Source organism: Antennarius striatus, chromosome 15, assembly GCF_040054535.1.
Source record: "Antennarius striatus isolate MH-2024 chromosome 15, ASM4005453v1, whole genome shotgun sequence".
NCBI classification, from domain to species: Eukaryota; Metazoa; Chordata; class Actinopteri; order Lophiiformes; family Antennariidae; genus Antennarius; species Antennarius striatus.
In genome coordinates, this window is record NC_090790.1 from 5,623,246 (window position 1) to 5,640,388 (window position 17,143).

At 42.5% G+C, this 17,143-nt stretch overlaps 2 protein-coding genes across 2 annotated transcripts; both read right to left on the reverse strand.

Annotated features, from left to right (window-relative positions):
• Positions 1 to 2,955: 2,955 nt before the first annotated feature.
• LOC137608493 (glutamine synthetase-like) lies at positions 2,956 to 5,290 on the reverse strand (the record flags this gene model as incomplete). The annotated part of the gene is made up of 5 exons (XM_068334923.1): positions 2,956 to 3,265; positions 4,124 to 4,323; positions 4,414 to 4,541; positions 4,863 to 5,009; positions 5,128 to 5,290. Coding segments are annotated over 5 exons (948 nt in total), but the record flags the coding sequence as incomplete, so codon positions are not given.
• An 8,728-nt stretch (positions 5,291 to 14,018) lies between these two features.
• On the reverse strand, positions 14,019 to 16,805 carry phpt1 (phosphohistidine phosphatase 1). Its single transcript, XM_068334971.1, has 3 exons — positions 16,467 to 16,805; positions 14,626 to 14,753; positions 14,019 to 14,475 (listed from the first exon to the last, which is right to left on the reverse strand). The coding sequence occupies exons 1-3, from the start codon at positions 16,630 to 16,632 to the stop codon at positions 14,383 to 14,385; spliced, it is 387 nt and encodes a 128-aa protein (XP_068191072.1). The 5' UTR covers positions 16,633 to 16,805; the 3' UTR covers positions 14,019 to 14,382.
• Between the last annotated feature and the right edge of the window lie 338 nt (positions 16,806 to 17,143).

Genomic DNA, 17,143 nt, shown 5'->3' on the forward strand with positions numbered 1-17,143 from the left:
TCCCAGCATGCAACTGTGACAAACCATCATAAAACAACTTCCTTCATTTATAGGGATGTGAGTTGCGCAACACCTCAAGTAGACACAGTTTGCAGCAGATGCAACTTCCTTACCGTCACTTTGATAAGATGAAAATTATCAGAGGAAACTGATGCAGATTATTCCTGAATCGACCACATTACTCCAGGTGGACGGCACCATACCGGCTTCAACGGCGTCTGTGGAAAGGTCATCCTCTGCTCCAAAAAGACTCCAAACTTTACAGTCGTTATCACACCAGCAAAGAACGACTTTCATCCCTGGAAATCATCTCCATGGAGACTGAGAGACTTCTAAAGCTAAACGAAGATAAGAAGGAAGTTTAAGCCAAAGCCACAGAGATTTATTTATTTTTTGTCCAAAAGGACTTTAATTACAAGTAAAGGTAAGACCAGTGTTTGTTTATCACCAACGAGGTCAGAGAGGTCGTCTTCAAGAGTTTTCACAAGATGTATCCATTCAAGCATTTCCTGATTCAAATGAAAACATGACATGGGTATATTTTGAATGATATAGAAAACTTTATATCGTTTTATCTCATGCTGCGGATAGAATCTGCACTCTGCTCCATAATGCTACCTTATTTTAGAATTTTTAAAAAAACTTTCAATAACCAAGGATCAGATTCATGCAATGTACCTATCTCTCTCTTGCAAAGCATTTGCATGATACATTATGGTATTCAGTTCTCCAACACCATAATGTCCCGACTCCCATAATGGCTGTGAAATGTACATGGAAGCTGTTGAAATGTGCTCACACAAAAAGCTCTTTAAAACTGCAGGCGTTCACCTCAGTGAGTTGTTTCCATTATGATAGTTGGAATTCAGGTGTGAATTCTATTTATTGTCCCCTAAAGGTCTATAATCCCTCAAATTTGACTGTTTTTTTTAATTTATTTTGTATGATTTTTTTTCTGCACTCAACTTATTTTTTTATGGTGCTTTTGTATTTAAGTTTTCTTTGTCATTGATTCTTGATTGATTCTTTGACTACCTGTCTGGTATGCAGCATCAGAATCTGGCTCATATATGACAATCACAGTGATAATTACACCTGTGCATTAAAAAAAATAAAAAATTGCAATGAAAGCTCACGGGTTTCGTTGTGCACCGTTTAATATGTTGGACTTACCAAATAACAGACACAGACATTATAATATGATTCTTTCTCTCTCTGTCGTCATGTCACCAGGCTGATGAGACAGATGTTTCTGCTAGTTTTGTTTGCTCATGTCACAAAAACTTCACCTCAAAGAGCTGGAAAGCTCCACCTGGTGGACACTGTTGTTCCTCTTCATATCCAGTTGAGCATTAATTTGTAGATGTAGCAACAAGACAGAAATTATGATGCTCATAAAGATGTGTGATACACAGAACAAACATCTCATGATCTGCACATACAAGTGATGAAATAGGAGGTTATTATATGTAGTCCCTTAAGCAGCCCTGAAAGAAAAATATTAATATATAAGTAAATATTTTTAAAATACGTATGTCTTATTAAGAAATTCACAGCCCTTTAACAACTTGTTATTGTTGTTTTGATTTTTTTTAATTGATTTGCTGACAGGGTTGTACTTTCAGGAGAGACAGACATTTCTAAGAACAGCAGTTGTAGAAGTACAGAATATGTAACTACAGAAATAAAATAACACAAACAATAAATCTCCATTTCTTTGCCATTTTTTTCACTCTCTCCATTTTGCCCAGTCACATTCTCCTCAAGTTTTCAACTGAGGCAAACAGAACTATACATCCAGAAGCCAGACCCGGCCAACAGAAAGTTTGCAGATACGTGGATAAAACAAGGACAAAACGCTGCAAATGATGCACCAACAGAAAAGCTGAAAAGACCACATGAAGTCTGACATCAGAGCGAACTGTTCACTTAGTCTGATACAAGCCGAGTTATTTTGACGTGACCTGAATTTTTTTTATTTAAAACATTTTTTTTATAGACCTACACTGCTGGAGACTCAAACATCCAGACTCACTGAGTTCCTCTCTCCTCCTCCTTCTCTCCAACCATCTCTGTTACTCCTCCTTGGGGTCCTGCTGCCTCGCTTCCTTCGTGTCATCATACTGTTCCACCCCTCATCCGCCCGTCCACTGTGGACCTTCCTTTGTGGACCTTCTCCTCCAAGCCCACCAGTACCACCCCTCATCTATCCATCGGCTGGGGTCCTGCTTCCTTTCTTCCTCCGTGCTGCCATACAGTCATCCACGCAGCTGTAATTGTGCCTTGACTTTAACAGTGGGAAACATAACCTTAACCACATTGACACTGACTCTACCTGGTCTATCTGCCTCTCTCTCCCTGTCTCTCTCTGACCCTGTTCTTACCTTCCTTTGACTTCTTTTCCACCCAACCGGCCAAGGCGGATGGCCGCCCAAAAGAGTCTGGGTCCTGTCCGGAGTTTCTTCCTCATCGAGGGAGTTTTTCCCCGCCACTGTCGCTTATGCTTGCTCTGGAGGGTTCAGTTGGGTCTCTCTGTCTGTTAAAGCGATTTGAAATGTCTGTTGAGATGATTAAGCACTATATAAATAAAACTTGATTGATTGATTGTTAATCTACAGGGTGTTAATGATATTTTTTACAGTCTGTTAGTATTAGGCAAGATCCTTTTTCCATGTTCTTGTGATCGGTTCTTGTCCATGGTACTGATGCCTAATTAGGTCATCTTCATCATCTTCATCTTCAAAATCGTGGGCGGGAAAGTAAATTAAATGTTTCATGTCTATTTAACATGTAAGTTCAAAAAGTGACCATTGACCTGAAAAAGAATTGGCCCTTCGATTGCTTGTTTTTTTATGATTACATTTCCCCCTCTGTTTTTTTTTTTTTGACAAATCACACCCTGTATACATATACAGTATCTCCATGCATTAATGTACAGTATAACAGATGATTTTTCTACTTGCTCTCCTGTTTGACTTCAGAGTCAAGCAGGCAGGTCGTTGCAATGACCTCAATGACTGAATATGGGTCACAGTTTGCTGAAGGACGGCGGTCCTCAAAGTAGCCTTTCTTCTGATCAAACGTCTCACGAGGGATACGGATGCTGGAACCTCGGTGGGCGACTCCGTGCGTGAAGGTGTTGATGTTGGCTGTTGCGTGTTGACCTGTGAGACGCCTGATGTTGTCTCTCCCCTCATGTGGATAGTACAAACGGATGTGCTCGGGGTGTCTTTTGCTCAGCTTGTCGATGGCCTCGGTGATGTAGCTGAAGAAAACAATGGTAGCTGAGATAATGGTTGCTTCAGTGTTTAAAGTAAGGATGGCATCACAGGGTTCATGATGACTGATTAATCAGGGGTAAGAAGATGATCACTTTTCTCATATATTAGAAAGCAATCCTCTTGTTTCCTTTCGGCTTTTCCCTTCAGGGGTCGCCACAGCGAATCAATTGCCTCCATCTAACCCTGTCTTCTGCATCCTCTTCTCTCACACCAACTACCTTCATGTCTTCTCTCATTACATCCATAAACCTCCTCTTTGGTCTTCCTCTAGGCCTCCTGCCTGGCAGTTCAAAACTCAGCATCCTTCTACCAATATATTCACTATCTCTCCTCTGGACATGTCCAAACCATCTCAGTCTGGCTTCTCTGACTTTATCTCCAAAACCTCTTACATGTGCTGTCCCTCTGATGTACTCATTCCTGATCCTATCCTTCCTGGTCGCTCCCTATGTTCCTGCCTCCTCATCACCTCTGTTTCCTGCACCAACATGTCCATTGAAGTCTGCACCAATAACAACTCTCTCACTTCTCGGTATGCTCTCCATCACTTCATCAAAGTCCAACCAGAATTTCTCCTTCTCCTCCAGCTCACATCCTACCTGTGGAGCATACCCACTAACAACATTGAACATCACACCTTTGATTTCTAGCTTCAGACAGAAATACATCAGAAGAAACACTTGTATCAGTAACAGATTAAGGTTTCCTGTGTTTCAGCAGTTGAGGGATATTGTTTTGTTAATATAATAGTTATGGTTAATGTTTTTTTTAATTTAAACTAAAGAATGGGGGGTCCTCCCATCTTATTGTGATAAATGACGGATGTTCAAATTTTTACTCACTCCAGGCCATTGTCTTCCCTCATCTGATTGGTGCTGACGTTTGTATGGCAACCGGCTCCATTCCAATCTCCTGCCATCGGTTTGGGGTCCAGCGATGCAACAACCCCAAAGTCTTCACAAACACGATGAAGCAGGAAGCGTGCGACCCACAGGTGATCCCCTATTTCAATGCCCTGACACGTTCCTACCTGAAACTCCCACTGAGGTTCCAAGACAACAAAAGGAGGGATATGACGACACAAGAACTCTGAAAGTATGCTCTTGGTGATGTGTATTAAAATGTCACTCACCTGAGATGGCATTACTTCAGCATTGGTACCACAGATTTTAACTCCTGCATAAAGGCAGGCCTTGTAGTGGCATTCCACAATGTCCCGTCCGTAACACTTATTTGCCCCCACCGCACAGTCATAAGATCCTTAAAGTGGATGGGAAGCTTGGTAAGTGAAAATATATGAACATATACCAAAAATGTAATATGATTGTAAATAATTGACAATCTCCACATGCTTCAATCTTTGAAAAGGTCTGTAATTATTTATAATAATTCACCTAATAATAGTTGTAAAAATACCTATGTTGATTACTTTTTTTTTAAGTGCAAGTGACTCATCATTGCTCTGTACAGTAACTACGTATTAGTTATCAGTCAGAAATTGATATTTCAATTAAAAAAAGTATTCAAGGACAGCTGTCCAGCAACTTTCTGTGAGCAAAGAGTAGATGAAGGGGTGAACACCTTGAGCTTGTGGGTATCCATTTGAGGGCCAACTGAAGGGACGTCCATCCAGTCCCAGGAGTGTGTATTCCTGCTCCATGCCAAACCACAGGTCGTAGTTTTTAACCATCTCCATTACTTGGTTGCAGCTCGCTCGATGATTAGTATCTGAATAGCACAGAAATAAATAAACAAACAAACAAAACAAAAAAGCAGAGTGTGTTAATCCTGAACTGAATGTAAACATTTATATAATAATACATGCCCAGGAAATGGAACATTTTACCTGCAGGTACACGGTCACATGTGAGGACCTCACAGAGAACCAGTTTGTTGGGGTCGAGGGTGATTGGGTCCCTGAACATGCAGACTGGGATGAGGTACATGTCATTGCTTTTTGACTGGGATGTGCTCGAGCTGAAAAATTTCCATTCAGGGATGTCTAACAAGGTAAGACGAGAGAGAGATAAGTTAATGACCAAAAATCATCTTCATTATCACTTATTCTGCTGTGAGCAAGACCTTGTACTGCGCGTGTGCGAGCAGGCCACGGATTTCCTCTGCGCTGCCTGAGTGTCGCTATGTTTTTTTTATTGTATAATTCTGTATTATGGACGGCTTCCACCTGAGTCTGCCACTGCAAGCCAGCACTACTGGACAGGTGTACTCCACATACTGTCCATGAAGATCAGAGGAGGAGCAGGGATTCCAGTCGCTCATATTTCCCACATGTTGAAGACTCTAGAGTGACTAGTCCTGGAGCTCATGTATCCCCAGGTGCAGGATGCGATGAGCCCTCTCCCGTTCCATATGACAGCATCCTGCACCTCCATCCATCTTCAACCGCTTATCCGGAGCCAGGTCGCAGAGGCAACAATCTGAGCAGGGATGGTCATACTTCCCTCTCCCTTTTTGGTCATGAACCAAAGCTCATGATCATAGGAGAGAGCAGGAACATTGATTGATGAGCAAATTGAAAGGTCTGTCTTACGACTCAGCTCCTTCTTTACCATAACAGACTTATACAACGACTGCATCACTGCAGAAGCTGCACCGATATGTAAATATCATGTTCTGGCCTTCCCTTACTTGTGAACAAGACTCCAAGATACTTAAACTCCTCCACTTATAAGGCAAGGACACCCCATCGGCAGGGAGACCAGGCAGGCCACCTTTTCCTGGTTGTCCATGTCCATCCATGTCCATGTCCATTTTGTTGTGTATTTTATGTTTCCTTGTTGGAGGAGGGAGTCGTGTATTATACGTTTCTTTGTTGAGGAGAGACATGTCATGTCTCCCTCCTCAAACTGGTTCGAGACCCCCCTCCAACCAGCATGTCCCCTTCTCCTTCCCCTCGTAACACATATTGTCAATGTCCATAGATGGGGCTGAGACTACCAGTACCTGATTGACTGGTCGATGGAGAAGTTCTGAGGAGTGCTGTTGGATAGGGCGCTCCCTCATTCTTGACGCACAGCTACTCTGGTATTTTTATATGTAGCCAGGTCAAATAGACAATGCATTTATAATAAAGCGGTTACACAATTCTTCATGCTGCCTGGTGTTACGCTGTTGGTTGGCCAGTAGGAGTCGCACTTTTAGTTGCGTCCACGGGACGTTTACCTGGGCTGACGTCTGTTCACGTGGGATGTTAGTGGCGCGAAAGTTACGCATCTGACGTCGGGTCACGTGGGACGTGATTGGCGCGCTGCAGTCGCACACTCACGTTGTGGATGAGACAGATGCGGAGCGGAGACAGGTGGTTATCGCCGAGTTTGAAAAAGACGCCGAATTGACCACGTTGTGGAGGATAAGATTAATTTCTTGGCGTAAGTAATCTTAAGGTTGTTATTTCAGTTTGGGCATTATATGAAAGAATTATTTTGGTGATGTTGCTGACTGATTCCGTTTATGCAGAGGGGAGAGCACACCGCTTGACGTGCTTATCAAGTGTTCGTCGTCATTTCTAGAAGTGAAACCCTGTTTAGGATATTAAGGTATGTGTAATAACTACAATGTACTGTGTATCCAAGATGTTTCTGTGATGTTGTATTGCACATGTATTTTTAGAATGATGCTCAGTAGTGTGTATTTTATTTTATAGAAATTGCCACTACTGTTGTCTTGTCTTGTCTGGTGTTGTCTTGTGAAGGTTAAGTTTTAGTTTTAATCAAAGTTTTATTTGTTATCTTTTATTTTTCCTTTATTATCCTCCAAATCGTTTCGGGGAGGTAAATGGAAATTTTATTGTTTATGTTTTAATAAACTGCCAATTCGACCAAATTTAATGCTGTCCTCTACCTGAGTTGGGGGGGAGAACAGTCGGGAAATAGAACCCACATTTGGGGAGCCCTCAGACTGTGTGTGTGTCTCGGTGTTGTCCGGCTGGCCACACATAGCCTGGTCACATATAACTATCAAACCAGGTAAGATGCCAGGTGGTTTACCTGGATCCTGTCTCTCTCCCTATTCTTGTCAGCAGTGATATGAGACACACCTGTGAGTTGTTTGAAAACAGCTGGCAACTCTAGCTAGCCCTTACTCTTCTCCTGTTTGCCAGAAGATTCCTTTCACTCCCAGGATGTTACTAGTGTTAGAATTATTCTCCTGCTTCTAGATTTTAAAGTTTTGAGTAGATAAATCTGTTTTCATGCTTTTGGTTAAAATCTACCAGTGTTTTCTTGTTCCTCCTAGATTTTCAGTTGCTCACTTGTGAGTACAGGTACTCCTCAACATACGGACACAATTGGTTCCAAGAGGTTGTTCATAATTTGAATTGTTTTTAAGTTGTTATTTATTGAATTCCAATACATAATGAGGACATTTAAATGTCATTACTATTCTAAAAATGGAAAATGTAGCCACATGACGACACAAGCCAGTGTCTTATTGTGCCGATTCCAAGCCCGGATAAATACAGAGGGTTGCGTCAAGAAGGGCATCCGGCGTAAAACTTTTGCCAAATCAAAGGTGCGAATCAAACCTATGACTTCCATACCGGATTGGCCGAGGCCCGGGCTAACGACTGCCATCGGTGCTGTTGACCTACCGGGTGCCGGTGGAAATTGGATTACTGTTGGTCGAAGAAGGAGAGGAGGAAAGTGTGTTTGCATGAAGAAAGAGAAGAGGAGCACCAAGAGTATAGGACTGAGAGTAGGGACGTTGAATGTTGGAACTATGACAAGAAAAGCTGGTTGACATGATGCAGAAGAGGAAGGTAGACATACTGTGTGTCCAGGAGACCAGGTGGAAAGGTAGCAAGGCTAGAAGTTTAGGAGCAGGGTTCAAGTTGTTCTATTATGGTTTAGATGGGAAGAGAAATGGAGTAGGAGTTATCTTGAAGGAGGAGTTTGTTAGGAAGGTCCTGGAGGTAAAAAGAGTGTCAGATAGAGTGATGAGTCTGAAGCTAGAAATAGAAGGTGTGATGTTCAATGTTGTTAGCGGGTATGCTCCACAGGTAGGATGTGAGCTGGAGGAGGAGAAATTCTGGTTGGACTTTGATGAAGTGATGCAGAGCATGCCTAGAAGTGAGAGAGTTGTCATTGGAGCAGACTTCAATGGACATGTTGGTGCAGGAAACAGGTGATGAGGAGGTGATGGGCAGGTTTGGTATCCAGGAGAGGAATGCAGGACAGATGGTGGTTGACTTTGCAAAAAGGATGGAAATGGCTACAGGGAATACTTTCTTCCAGAAGAGGCAGGAAAATAGGGTGACCTATAAGAGTGGAGGTAGGAGCACACAGGTAGACTGCATCTTGTGTAGACGGTGTAATCTGAAGGAGATCAGTGACTGCAAAGTAGTGGTAGGTGAGAGTGTAGCCAAACAACATAGGATGGTGGTGTGTAGGATGACTCTGGTGGTGAGGAAGATGAAGAGGACAAAGGCAGAGCAGAAGACGAAATAGTGGAAGCTGAAAAAGGAAGAGTGTTGCATGACTTTTAGGAAGGAGTTAAGACAGGCTCTGGGTGGTGAGGAAGGCCTTCCAGATGACTGGACAACTACGGCTAATGTGATCAGGGAGACAGGTAGGAGAGTACTTGGTGTGTCATCTGGAAGGAAAGTAGATAAGGAGACTTGGTGGTGGAATGAGGAGGTACAGGAGTGTATACAGAGAAAGAGGTTAGCTAAGAAGAAGTGGGACACTGAGAGGACTAAGGAGAGTAGACAGGAGTACAGGGAGATGCAGCGTAAGGTGAAGGTAGAGGTAGCAAAGGCCAAACAAGGAGCTTATGATGACTTGTATGCTAGGTTGGACAGTAAGGAGGGAGAGACTGATCTATACAGGTTGGCAAGACAGAGAGATAAAAGACAGAGATACAAAAAAGTGATACCTTCTGTACTTAATTTAGTCATTAAGAAACTTTGCTTTCAACCCGCTTAATCCGCTAACGCAGGTCGCGGGGTAGCCAGTGCCTATCCTGGCAGTCTCAGGGCGTGGGGCAGGGGACACTCCGGGCACGACGCCAGTGTACCGCGGAGCCACATACAAACAAACATACATTCACACACACACTCACTCCTATGGTCAATTTGGGACCGGCCAATTAACCTGAAGCGCATGCTTTTGGAGGTGGGAGGAAGCCGGAGAACCCGGAGAGAGCCCACGCAGACACGGGGAGAGCATGCGAACTCCGCACAGAGCGGGACTCGAACCCGGGTCCGCCGTGTTGTGAGGCAGCAGCGCTAACCACTGCGCCACCGTGCCGCCCTCATTAAGAAACTAATGTTTTTAATACTTGAAAAATATTCACTGGAAAAAACAAATTTATAATGTAATCTTTCACTTTTTAAACAAAACTTTATAACTTTTCATCCTTGAGTTTGCACTAACAGTCCAGGAAACCATAGTTTTTAAGTGACTCAAATTATTCCATCAGGCTAACTTGCAACATCTTTGATCATGTCAGGCATGAATTGAATTATTCCAGTTTATAAGTCATGTTGAACGGAATTCAAAATATAGTGAATCATATTTCTGATGTGTGGTCTGCTACTTACTGTGTTGCAGGTGATTCCAAATACAGTCAAGTGCCTTGCAAGATAAACTTTTACTTATGTGTTTTGCCTAATCCAGTTTACTGTATTTAAAATAATGCAAATCATTCTGGTGACACATTCTCACGTGTTCCGGAAGTAACGGCTTTTCAAGGATATGGATGTACCCAAAAATTATTAACTTTGTTGGATTTTGTTATTTGTGATGCTTGGAATGTTATCATTTCAAGCAAGCAGTAATCACAATATTTTTATTATGAATATTGCCAACACATTCTTAATACTAAAGCAGGCTCTTCAAATTTATCCCACATTTTAAGTTTGTTAAAACAGGAAAAAACATGTCAGTCAAATCCTTGAAAGGGTTTCACTTAAACCGACTTAACTATGAGGTTGTAATACAGTAAACCAACCTGTGCCAGCAATTTATACATGAGGTTCCGCAGGAGGAATCAATCGGGTGGGGTTGACACTCACAACATCAAGAAAGTCACAAAAAGGGAGGAAGTCAAGGTCAGAAACGAGAGGGAAGGGATGAGTGCTAAAATAAAACAGGAGGTGGAATATAAAATATAGACATGACAAAAACTAAACATAACGTAACTTCCTGGACATGACACGTGGAACATTGTGATGATGTGTTTGAGTATGCATACAACTTAGAAAGACATGGGCAAGCACAGATTCAATCAATAGATTTGGTCTTGAATTGGAATGCTTGACATTGTTTTAGGATCAGGGGCAGTGGCTTAACAGGAGTTACAGAACACACAGTAAGGCCACTCCCTTAGGTCACCGTGATTTAATTTTGCCTGATGTGTTAAAACATTAATGCTGCATTTTAGTATCTAATCCAATCTTCTAAACAGCTCATTTGCATCTTGACTGGTGTCAGTCTTTGCGTTGAAGAAGCAAAATGTTTCATATGTGACAGAAACAACCTTGATTACAACCAGTCCAAACTTCCAAATGTAGAATTGAAAGAAGGGGCCGGGCCTTCACAAGTCGTTTGGAGACAAACCAAAATTATTCTTCAAGTGTCCTGGAACCTGAAGAGGTCTTGCATTTCAACGCCTACTGATGCTCATTCTGTGTCAGATTTTTCTTGACTTGTCCTTTTCTCCAGCGTTCCTGTTCTTGATTACTGTGTTCTGATTTTGCTTGTTTCCTAGATTCTGCCTGTTCCTTGTTTGATTTATCTGGCTGATCTTCTGAGTACCTGGTTTTGGGCTCTGTTTGGTATTAAAGCTTTGGATTTGGTCCACTTCTCTGATGTACTGCTTTATTTATTTACTGTTTTATTTACCAAATTAAATCATACATTTGTTGAGCTGTAGCCCACAATATCATCAATGACACAAAAAGATAAATTTCTAGATAATATGAAGAGATCTCAGGAACTAGTCGGTTCTTTAGGAGCACAGTGTCATTATTTATACCCTAAAGACCCAATGTCTGTCGGTGTGGGGGTGTGTGTGCTCTGCTGTCGGTGTGTCCAGTCTGGAGCTGCAGGAAGTTTGTGTGTGTATGAGTGGAAGTACTGTGAACAGTTCCTTACAAAGTGCAGAGAACTTCAAGGACCTGAGCACCTTACATGATCATCAAAATGATCATTTTAATCAGGCATGATGTGTTTACTCAAGTTGGCTTGTTCTTTGTTTAATTTTGATCTACACTGTTTACTTTGAGATAACCAAAAAGTGAAGAAGTTGGGAATGGGCCAATATCTTTCACACTGAGAAACATAAAAACTGTAAAACGCCAAACATCACGGAGAGAAGGGCTTCACATGTCCACAGCAAGGCTGGACATGAACGGCCTGGACATGAACGGCCTGGACATGAACGGAGAGACAAACTGAAGTAAAAGTTAGTTTTTAGAACGTCACGATACTGTCTCTTGTAGTGTCTTTATGGTGATCATGAGCATGTATCATGGTGCTTTCCCTGCTCCTATCTCTCTTCCCCTTCTTGTCAGCAGAGGTCAACAAACACAACTGTGAGTCGCAAGTCATCGCTGACTACTTCAGCCAACCTCAACTCTTCTCTTGCGCTACCGGTGAATGAATTCTTCTTTCTTCTTGGACTTCAACTGACAAGTTGATAAATCTTATTGCAAATCTATCACACATCACACCTGACACTTTCCTCCACCCGATCCATCCTGCCTGGACACGCTTCTTCACCTCTTTTCCACACTCTCCATTGCTCTGGACTGTTGACCCTAAGTACTTAAAATCCTCCACCTTCTTGATCTCTTCTCCCTGTAACCTCACTCTTCCACTTGGGTTCCTCTCATTCACACAAATGTACTCTTTCTTACTGCGGCTAACCTTCATTCCTCTCCTTTCCAGGACAAACCTCCACCTCTCTAGCTTCTCCTCCACCTGTTCCCTGCTCTCACTACAAATCGCAATGTCATCTGCAAACATCATAGTCCATGGAGATTCCTGTCTAACCTCGTCTGTCAGCCTGTCTATCACCATAGCAACAAGAAGGGGCTCAGAGCTGATCCCTGATGCAGTCCCACCTCCACCTTGACCTCCTCTGTCACACCTACAGCACACCTCACCACTGTCTTACAGTCCTCATACATGTCCTGCACCGCTCTAACATACTTCTCTGCCACTCCAGACTTCTTCATACAATACCACAGTTCCTCTCTGGGCACCCTGTCATAAGCTTTCTCCAGATCTACAAAAACACAATGCAGCTCCCTCTGACCTTCTCTGTACTTCTCTATCAACATCCTCAAAGCAAATACTTCATCTGTAGTACTCTTTTTTGGCATGAAACCATACTGCTGCTCATAAATGCTCACTTCTGCCCTTAGTCTAGCTTCCACTACTCTCTCCCATAACTTCATTGTATGGCTCATCAGCTTTATTCCTCTGTAGTTGCAACAACTCTGCACATCTCCCTTGTTCTTAAAAATGGGCACCAGCACACTTCTCCTCCATTCCTCAGGCATCTTCTCACTATCTAAGATCCTGTTGAACAACCCAGTCAGAAACTCTACCGCCACCTCTCCTAGACACTTCCATACCTCTACAGGTATATCATCAGGACCGACTGCCTTTCCACTCTTCATCCTCTTCAGTGCCCTCCTCACTTCATCCTGACTAATCTTTGCTACATCATGGTCCACAACAGTCACCTCTTCTAGTCTTTGTTCTCTCTCATTTTCCACGTTCATCAACTCTTCAAAGTACTCTTTCCATCTTCCCATCACACTACTGGCACCTGTCAATAGACTTCCATCCTTATCCGTAATCACCCTAACCTGCTGCACATCCTTCCCATCTGTCTGTCTTGCCAACCGGTATAGATCTGTCTCTCCCTCCTTACTGTCTAATCTAGCATACAAGTCATCATAAGCTCCTTTGTTTGGCCATCTCTACTTTCGCCTTCCGCTGCATCTCCCTGTACTCCTGTCTACTCTCCTCAAACCTGTGTCCCACTTCTTAGCTAACCTCTTTCTCTATAAACACTCCTGTACCTCCTCATTCCACCACCAAGTCTCCTTACCGACTTTCCTTCCTTCCTTTGTAGATTGTGTAATCTTCCCAAAAGGTAAGGTTTTGTTTAACTTTGTTGTCCTTTCAGAACTGCTGAGCAGATTCATTTTTAGTGGCTCATGCTAATGACCACCATTATCATATGAGGGCTGAGAGACATCTGTGAAACACGCACACAGTCACTCCTACGGCCTACAGGCAATGTGAAGCCGGCCAATTAACCTGAAGTGTATGTTTTTGGAGGTGGGAGGAAGCCGGAGAACCCACGCAGACATGGGGAGAACGTGCAAACTCCGCATAGAGCGGGACTCGAACCCGGAACCACCTTGCTGTCCAGCGACAGCACTACCCACCATGTCGCCCAACAGAACTCAATAGAACTCATAACATTTAAAAGCAAACAACCAGCTGGATTTTAAGACACAAGACTTCAATAAATTCAGGGTTAAAATGGAGGATCATCAGTAGGAGTTCACTCTGTTCAGTTACTGTTATGTACTCACTGTCACTATTAACACGGAAATGACTTCTGGTTTAAGAGAATTAAATGAATTGTCTATGTCATTAGACGCACTCAGAGTGTTAGGGAGTGGCTATGTTCAGACCAAAATGCAGACAAAACTGGCAACGGCAGGTGTAAAAAAAAACAGTCGACAAAAAGGAAGACAGGAATCAGGACACGTTTATTAAACATTTAACTAAACTTTTTTATGCTTTGCCAGATAAACATTATTTATTGGGTCAAATGCACGAGACTACATGACTCTAAAACAAGTCACTGAGTGATGATATGTCACCTGTTGGTTACTTACAATTCCAAGATAATTTTAAATTTTTTTAGCATGAAAAACAAGTTTTTAACTGTTTCTTTAGTGAAAGTGTAACATGATGACCTTAACCTCAGTGAAGGCCTCATCAGGTCTTGTCGTTCTATGTCAGGTTTTGCGTGCGCTCATGTTCTCATAAAGGATAAGCGTGACACTAGTTCAGGAGAAAGTGGGTCCAACAGAGGCCAATCTAAATCCAGTTCAGTATCCCTCATTGTCCCAGGTCACCTCATATTCTGGATACTGACTCTTTAGTTTCTCAGTAGCCACAGCGTGGTTTGCTCTTCCATATCCCTGCAAATAAAAGCACATTACTGTGTCATCAGTGGGAGAACATAACTAATTATTAATACCATATAATCAATATTATCACCAAATTTAGTATTGAAAAGGCTCCATCAGCTCATCCTCGTGTTTTATCATCACACTCTTTGGTTATCTCACCATGGAGTATCCATAAACATGAATCTTCTTGACCTGGGGGTCGTGTTTTATCCTCCCTCCTCCCACACACTCGCAGTCCAGGATGCCTCCCCTCTCCAGCTCCTCAGAGACCTTTTCGTAGATATCGGCTGCAAAAAAACAAAAACAAAACCCCAAAACATCACACTAACAATCACGACAATCTGGACAAGTTACACCATAATAATAACTCAAATGAGCAAGATTTTATGAAGAAGAAGAGTTATAAAACATAAAACACAACGTTGACTGTCAGTAAACTTGTGTTGACAACCAACGATACAACATGTTCATGCATTAGTATAAACAGCTGCTTGTGCACATGTGCTACCTCCACCTGGTGCGTTCATGAGCTATAAACAAATCAAATAATTCATCAATAAAAACAGTTGGTAATACACAATTATCTGGAATTAGAAGTGATTTTTGTATTAATGGATGATATCACTCAATTCAAAAGTAAGACATCAACAAAACTTTTTTATGTATAAAGTGCACTGGATTATAGGGCGCACTGTCTGTTTTTTGAAGACATTAGAGGCTTTACGGTGGAAAATACTGTAATCACACGCCATAAAAGGTGCTTTCAGATCCAGCCCAGTCCAGCAGAGGGTAGTGTAGACTATTCACACACATGTATGGTTTGATTTTAACTGTTAAAAACCCAAATGATGATGTGATTTTCCCTGTGATTTGTTTCCATCAAGCATCTTCGCCTACATTTGGTGGACAGGACATCCCTTTCGCAGCATGATGCTCCACTGTCTCCCAAAAGAGGACACGTTTAGTCCCATGGACTTTAGTCGGCATGGATGAGGAAAGAACCATCAGCTTCTGGTGCAGCTGCAGCCAGAGGGGCAGGTGATCCATTCATCCATAAATCTATCAATCCATCTTCTTGAAGAGGAGATGACTGTAATTGTTTCATCTTCAGCCGCTTTTTCCATCTTGTGGGTCAGGGGGGTTGCTGACACCTATCCCAGCTATGAGCAAGAGGCCGGATGCACCCTGGACGCGTCGCCTGCTCATCACAGGGTCACATGAAAGTCACCCCTATGGACAATTAAGAGCGATCAGTTCTCCTGAGCTGCATGGTTTTTTTAGTGATTGCACCACTGCAGCACCACAGGGCAGTTCAATTAATTTTTAAAATTTTTTTATGCATCTTACTGTATTGAAAAGGCCTTCAAAGGTTAGGTTTGTTTATATTTAAATTTTATAGTGCTTATATTTTAGTTATAGTTGAGTATATAAGTCCTGCTAGTGCTGCATGTGTCTGTTAGTGTAGTGTATGTCTTGTGGTATGTCCTGTGGTGTCAGTGTTTCTTTTTCTCCTGGTGTTTATCCAGTATTATTTGTTATGTAATGGCTGAGCAGTGGATATACACAATTTCCTCTGGGATTAATAAAGTATCTATCTACCTACGCCATTGCGTACTAAGGCATCCCCTTCCCATACCATTACAGGTCCTGGCTTTTGAATTTAATCCTGGTAGCAATCTAGTCAGTCTGTTTCCTCTTTGGTCCAGGAGACATCAGGATAAAAATGCTTCATATGGTTGACTCTTGAGTTGCACATGTAGATATATGCATATTACTGTGCTGTATGTTGTAATGTGCATCATAGATTCATGTTGGTTTTTAATTCAGTGCTGCATGAGAGGGTCAAAGGTCACGCTGTTCTATAGATTCTGAGTCTGTTGGCATGGTGTACATTCAGCTGGACGCACCTCACCGTCCCTAGCGGGTCACGTGGCCTCTTCCAGCCCACGTTAACCTTTGACACGGCCATCGTTGGTTGTGACCTAGCACTTTTAACTCACCGTGGAACTCCGCCGTGCTGTATCCTCGGACTATATCCACCTCCGAGTCGTCCTCGGGATCTTTGCTGTGGACGCGGATCAGGACGTACTTGAACACGCCGGACGGGTCGATGTCTGCCTGCGAGATGTTAGCCATCAGAGCCGCAGCCCTGGTCTGTGTGCACATGTCCGACCGCCGCAGAGAACAGGAACGAACAAGCTAACAGACAGAAGGCTCCGACTTTGTCAACAGGCTGCGTTTCTGCCCGCAGAGGAAACGATTTAGTTACACGGACCGCTTTTACTTCAATTCACCAAACATACAACACGAACTTGTTTCCGCTGCCGCCTGTTGCAGAAGAAAACGGAAACAGCGAGTTCTTCCGGTATGGATTTCAAATTAAAATAATACAGTAAGAATGAAGACAAGAAACGCGCTAAAGAGTCACCCAACAGTATTTATATTATTTGAAATTTTAATATTTATTCAGCTCGATTCCGTGTTTTGTTAAAAGTAGAGGAAAAAAATAGAGAAAATTTAACAGTGCTTTTGTTTTGAAGGACGATGATGCACGCGTTTCTAAAGCGAATCAAAGGCAATCAAAGCAAAGTGTGGGAGTTGTAGTCCAGAGGAGCCCAAGAAAGAAATTACAGTACAGTGTGCAATAAGCCTGACCTGAATGGACAGGTTCCTTACA

Excerpts from the sequence above, each read along its gene's own strand:
- phpt1 (XM_068334971.1), bottom strand. The coding sequence starts at position 16,632 with ATGTGCACACAGACCAGGGCTGCGGCTCTGATGGCTAACATCTCGCAG. Across the intron at positions 14,754-16,466 it reads CAGCACGGCGGAGTTCCACG|CCGATATCTACGAAAAGGTC; the intron begins GTGAGTTAAAAG and ends GTTTTTTTGCAG. Across the intron at positions 14,476-14,625 it reads ATGTTTATGGATACTCCATG|GGATATGGAAGAGCAAACCA; the intron begins GTGAGATAACCA and ends TTTTATTTGCAG.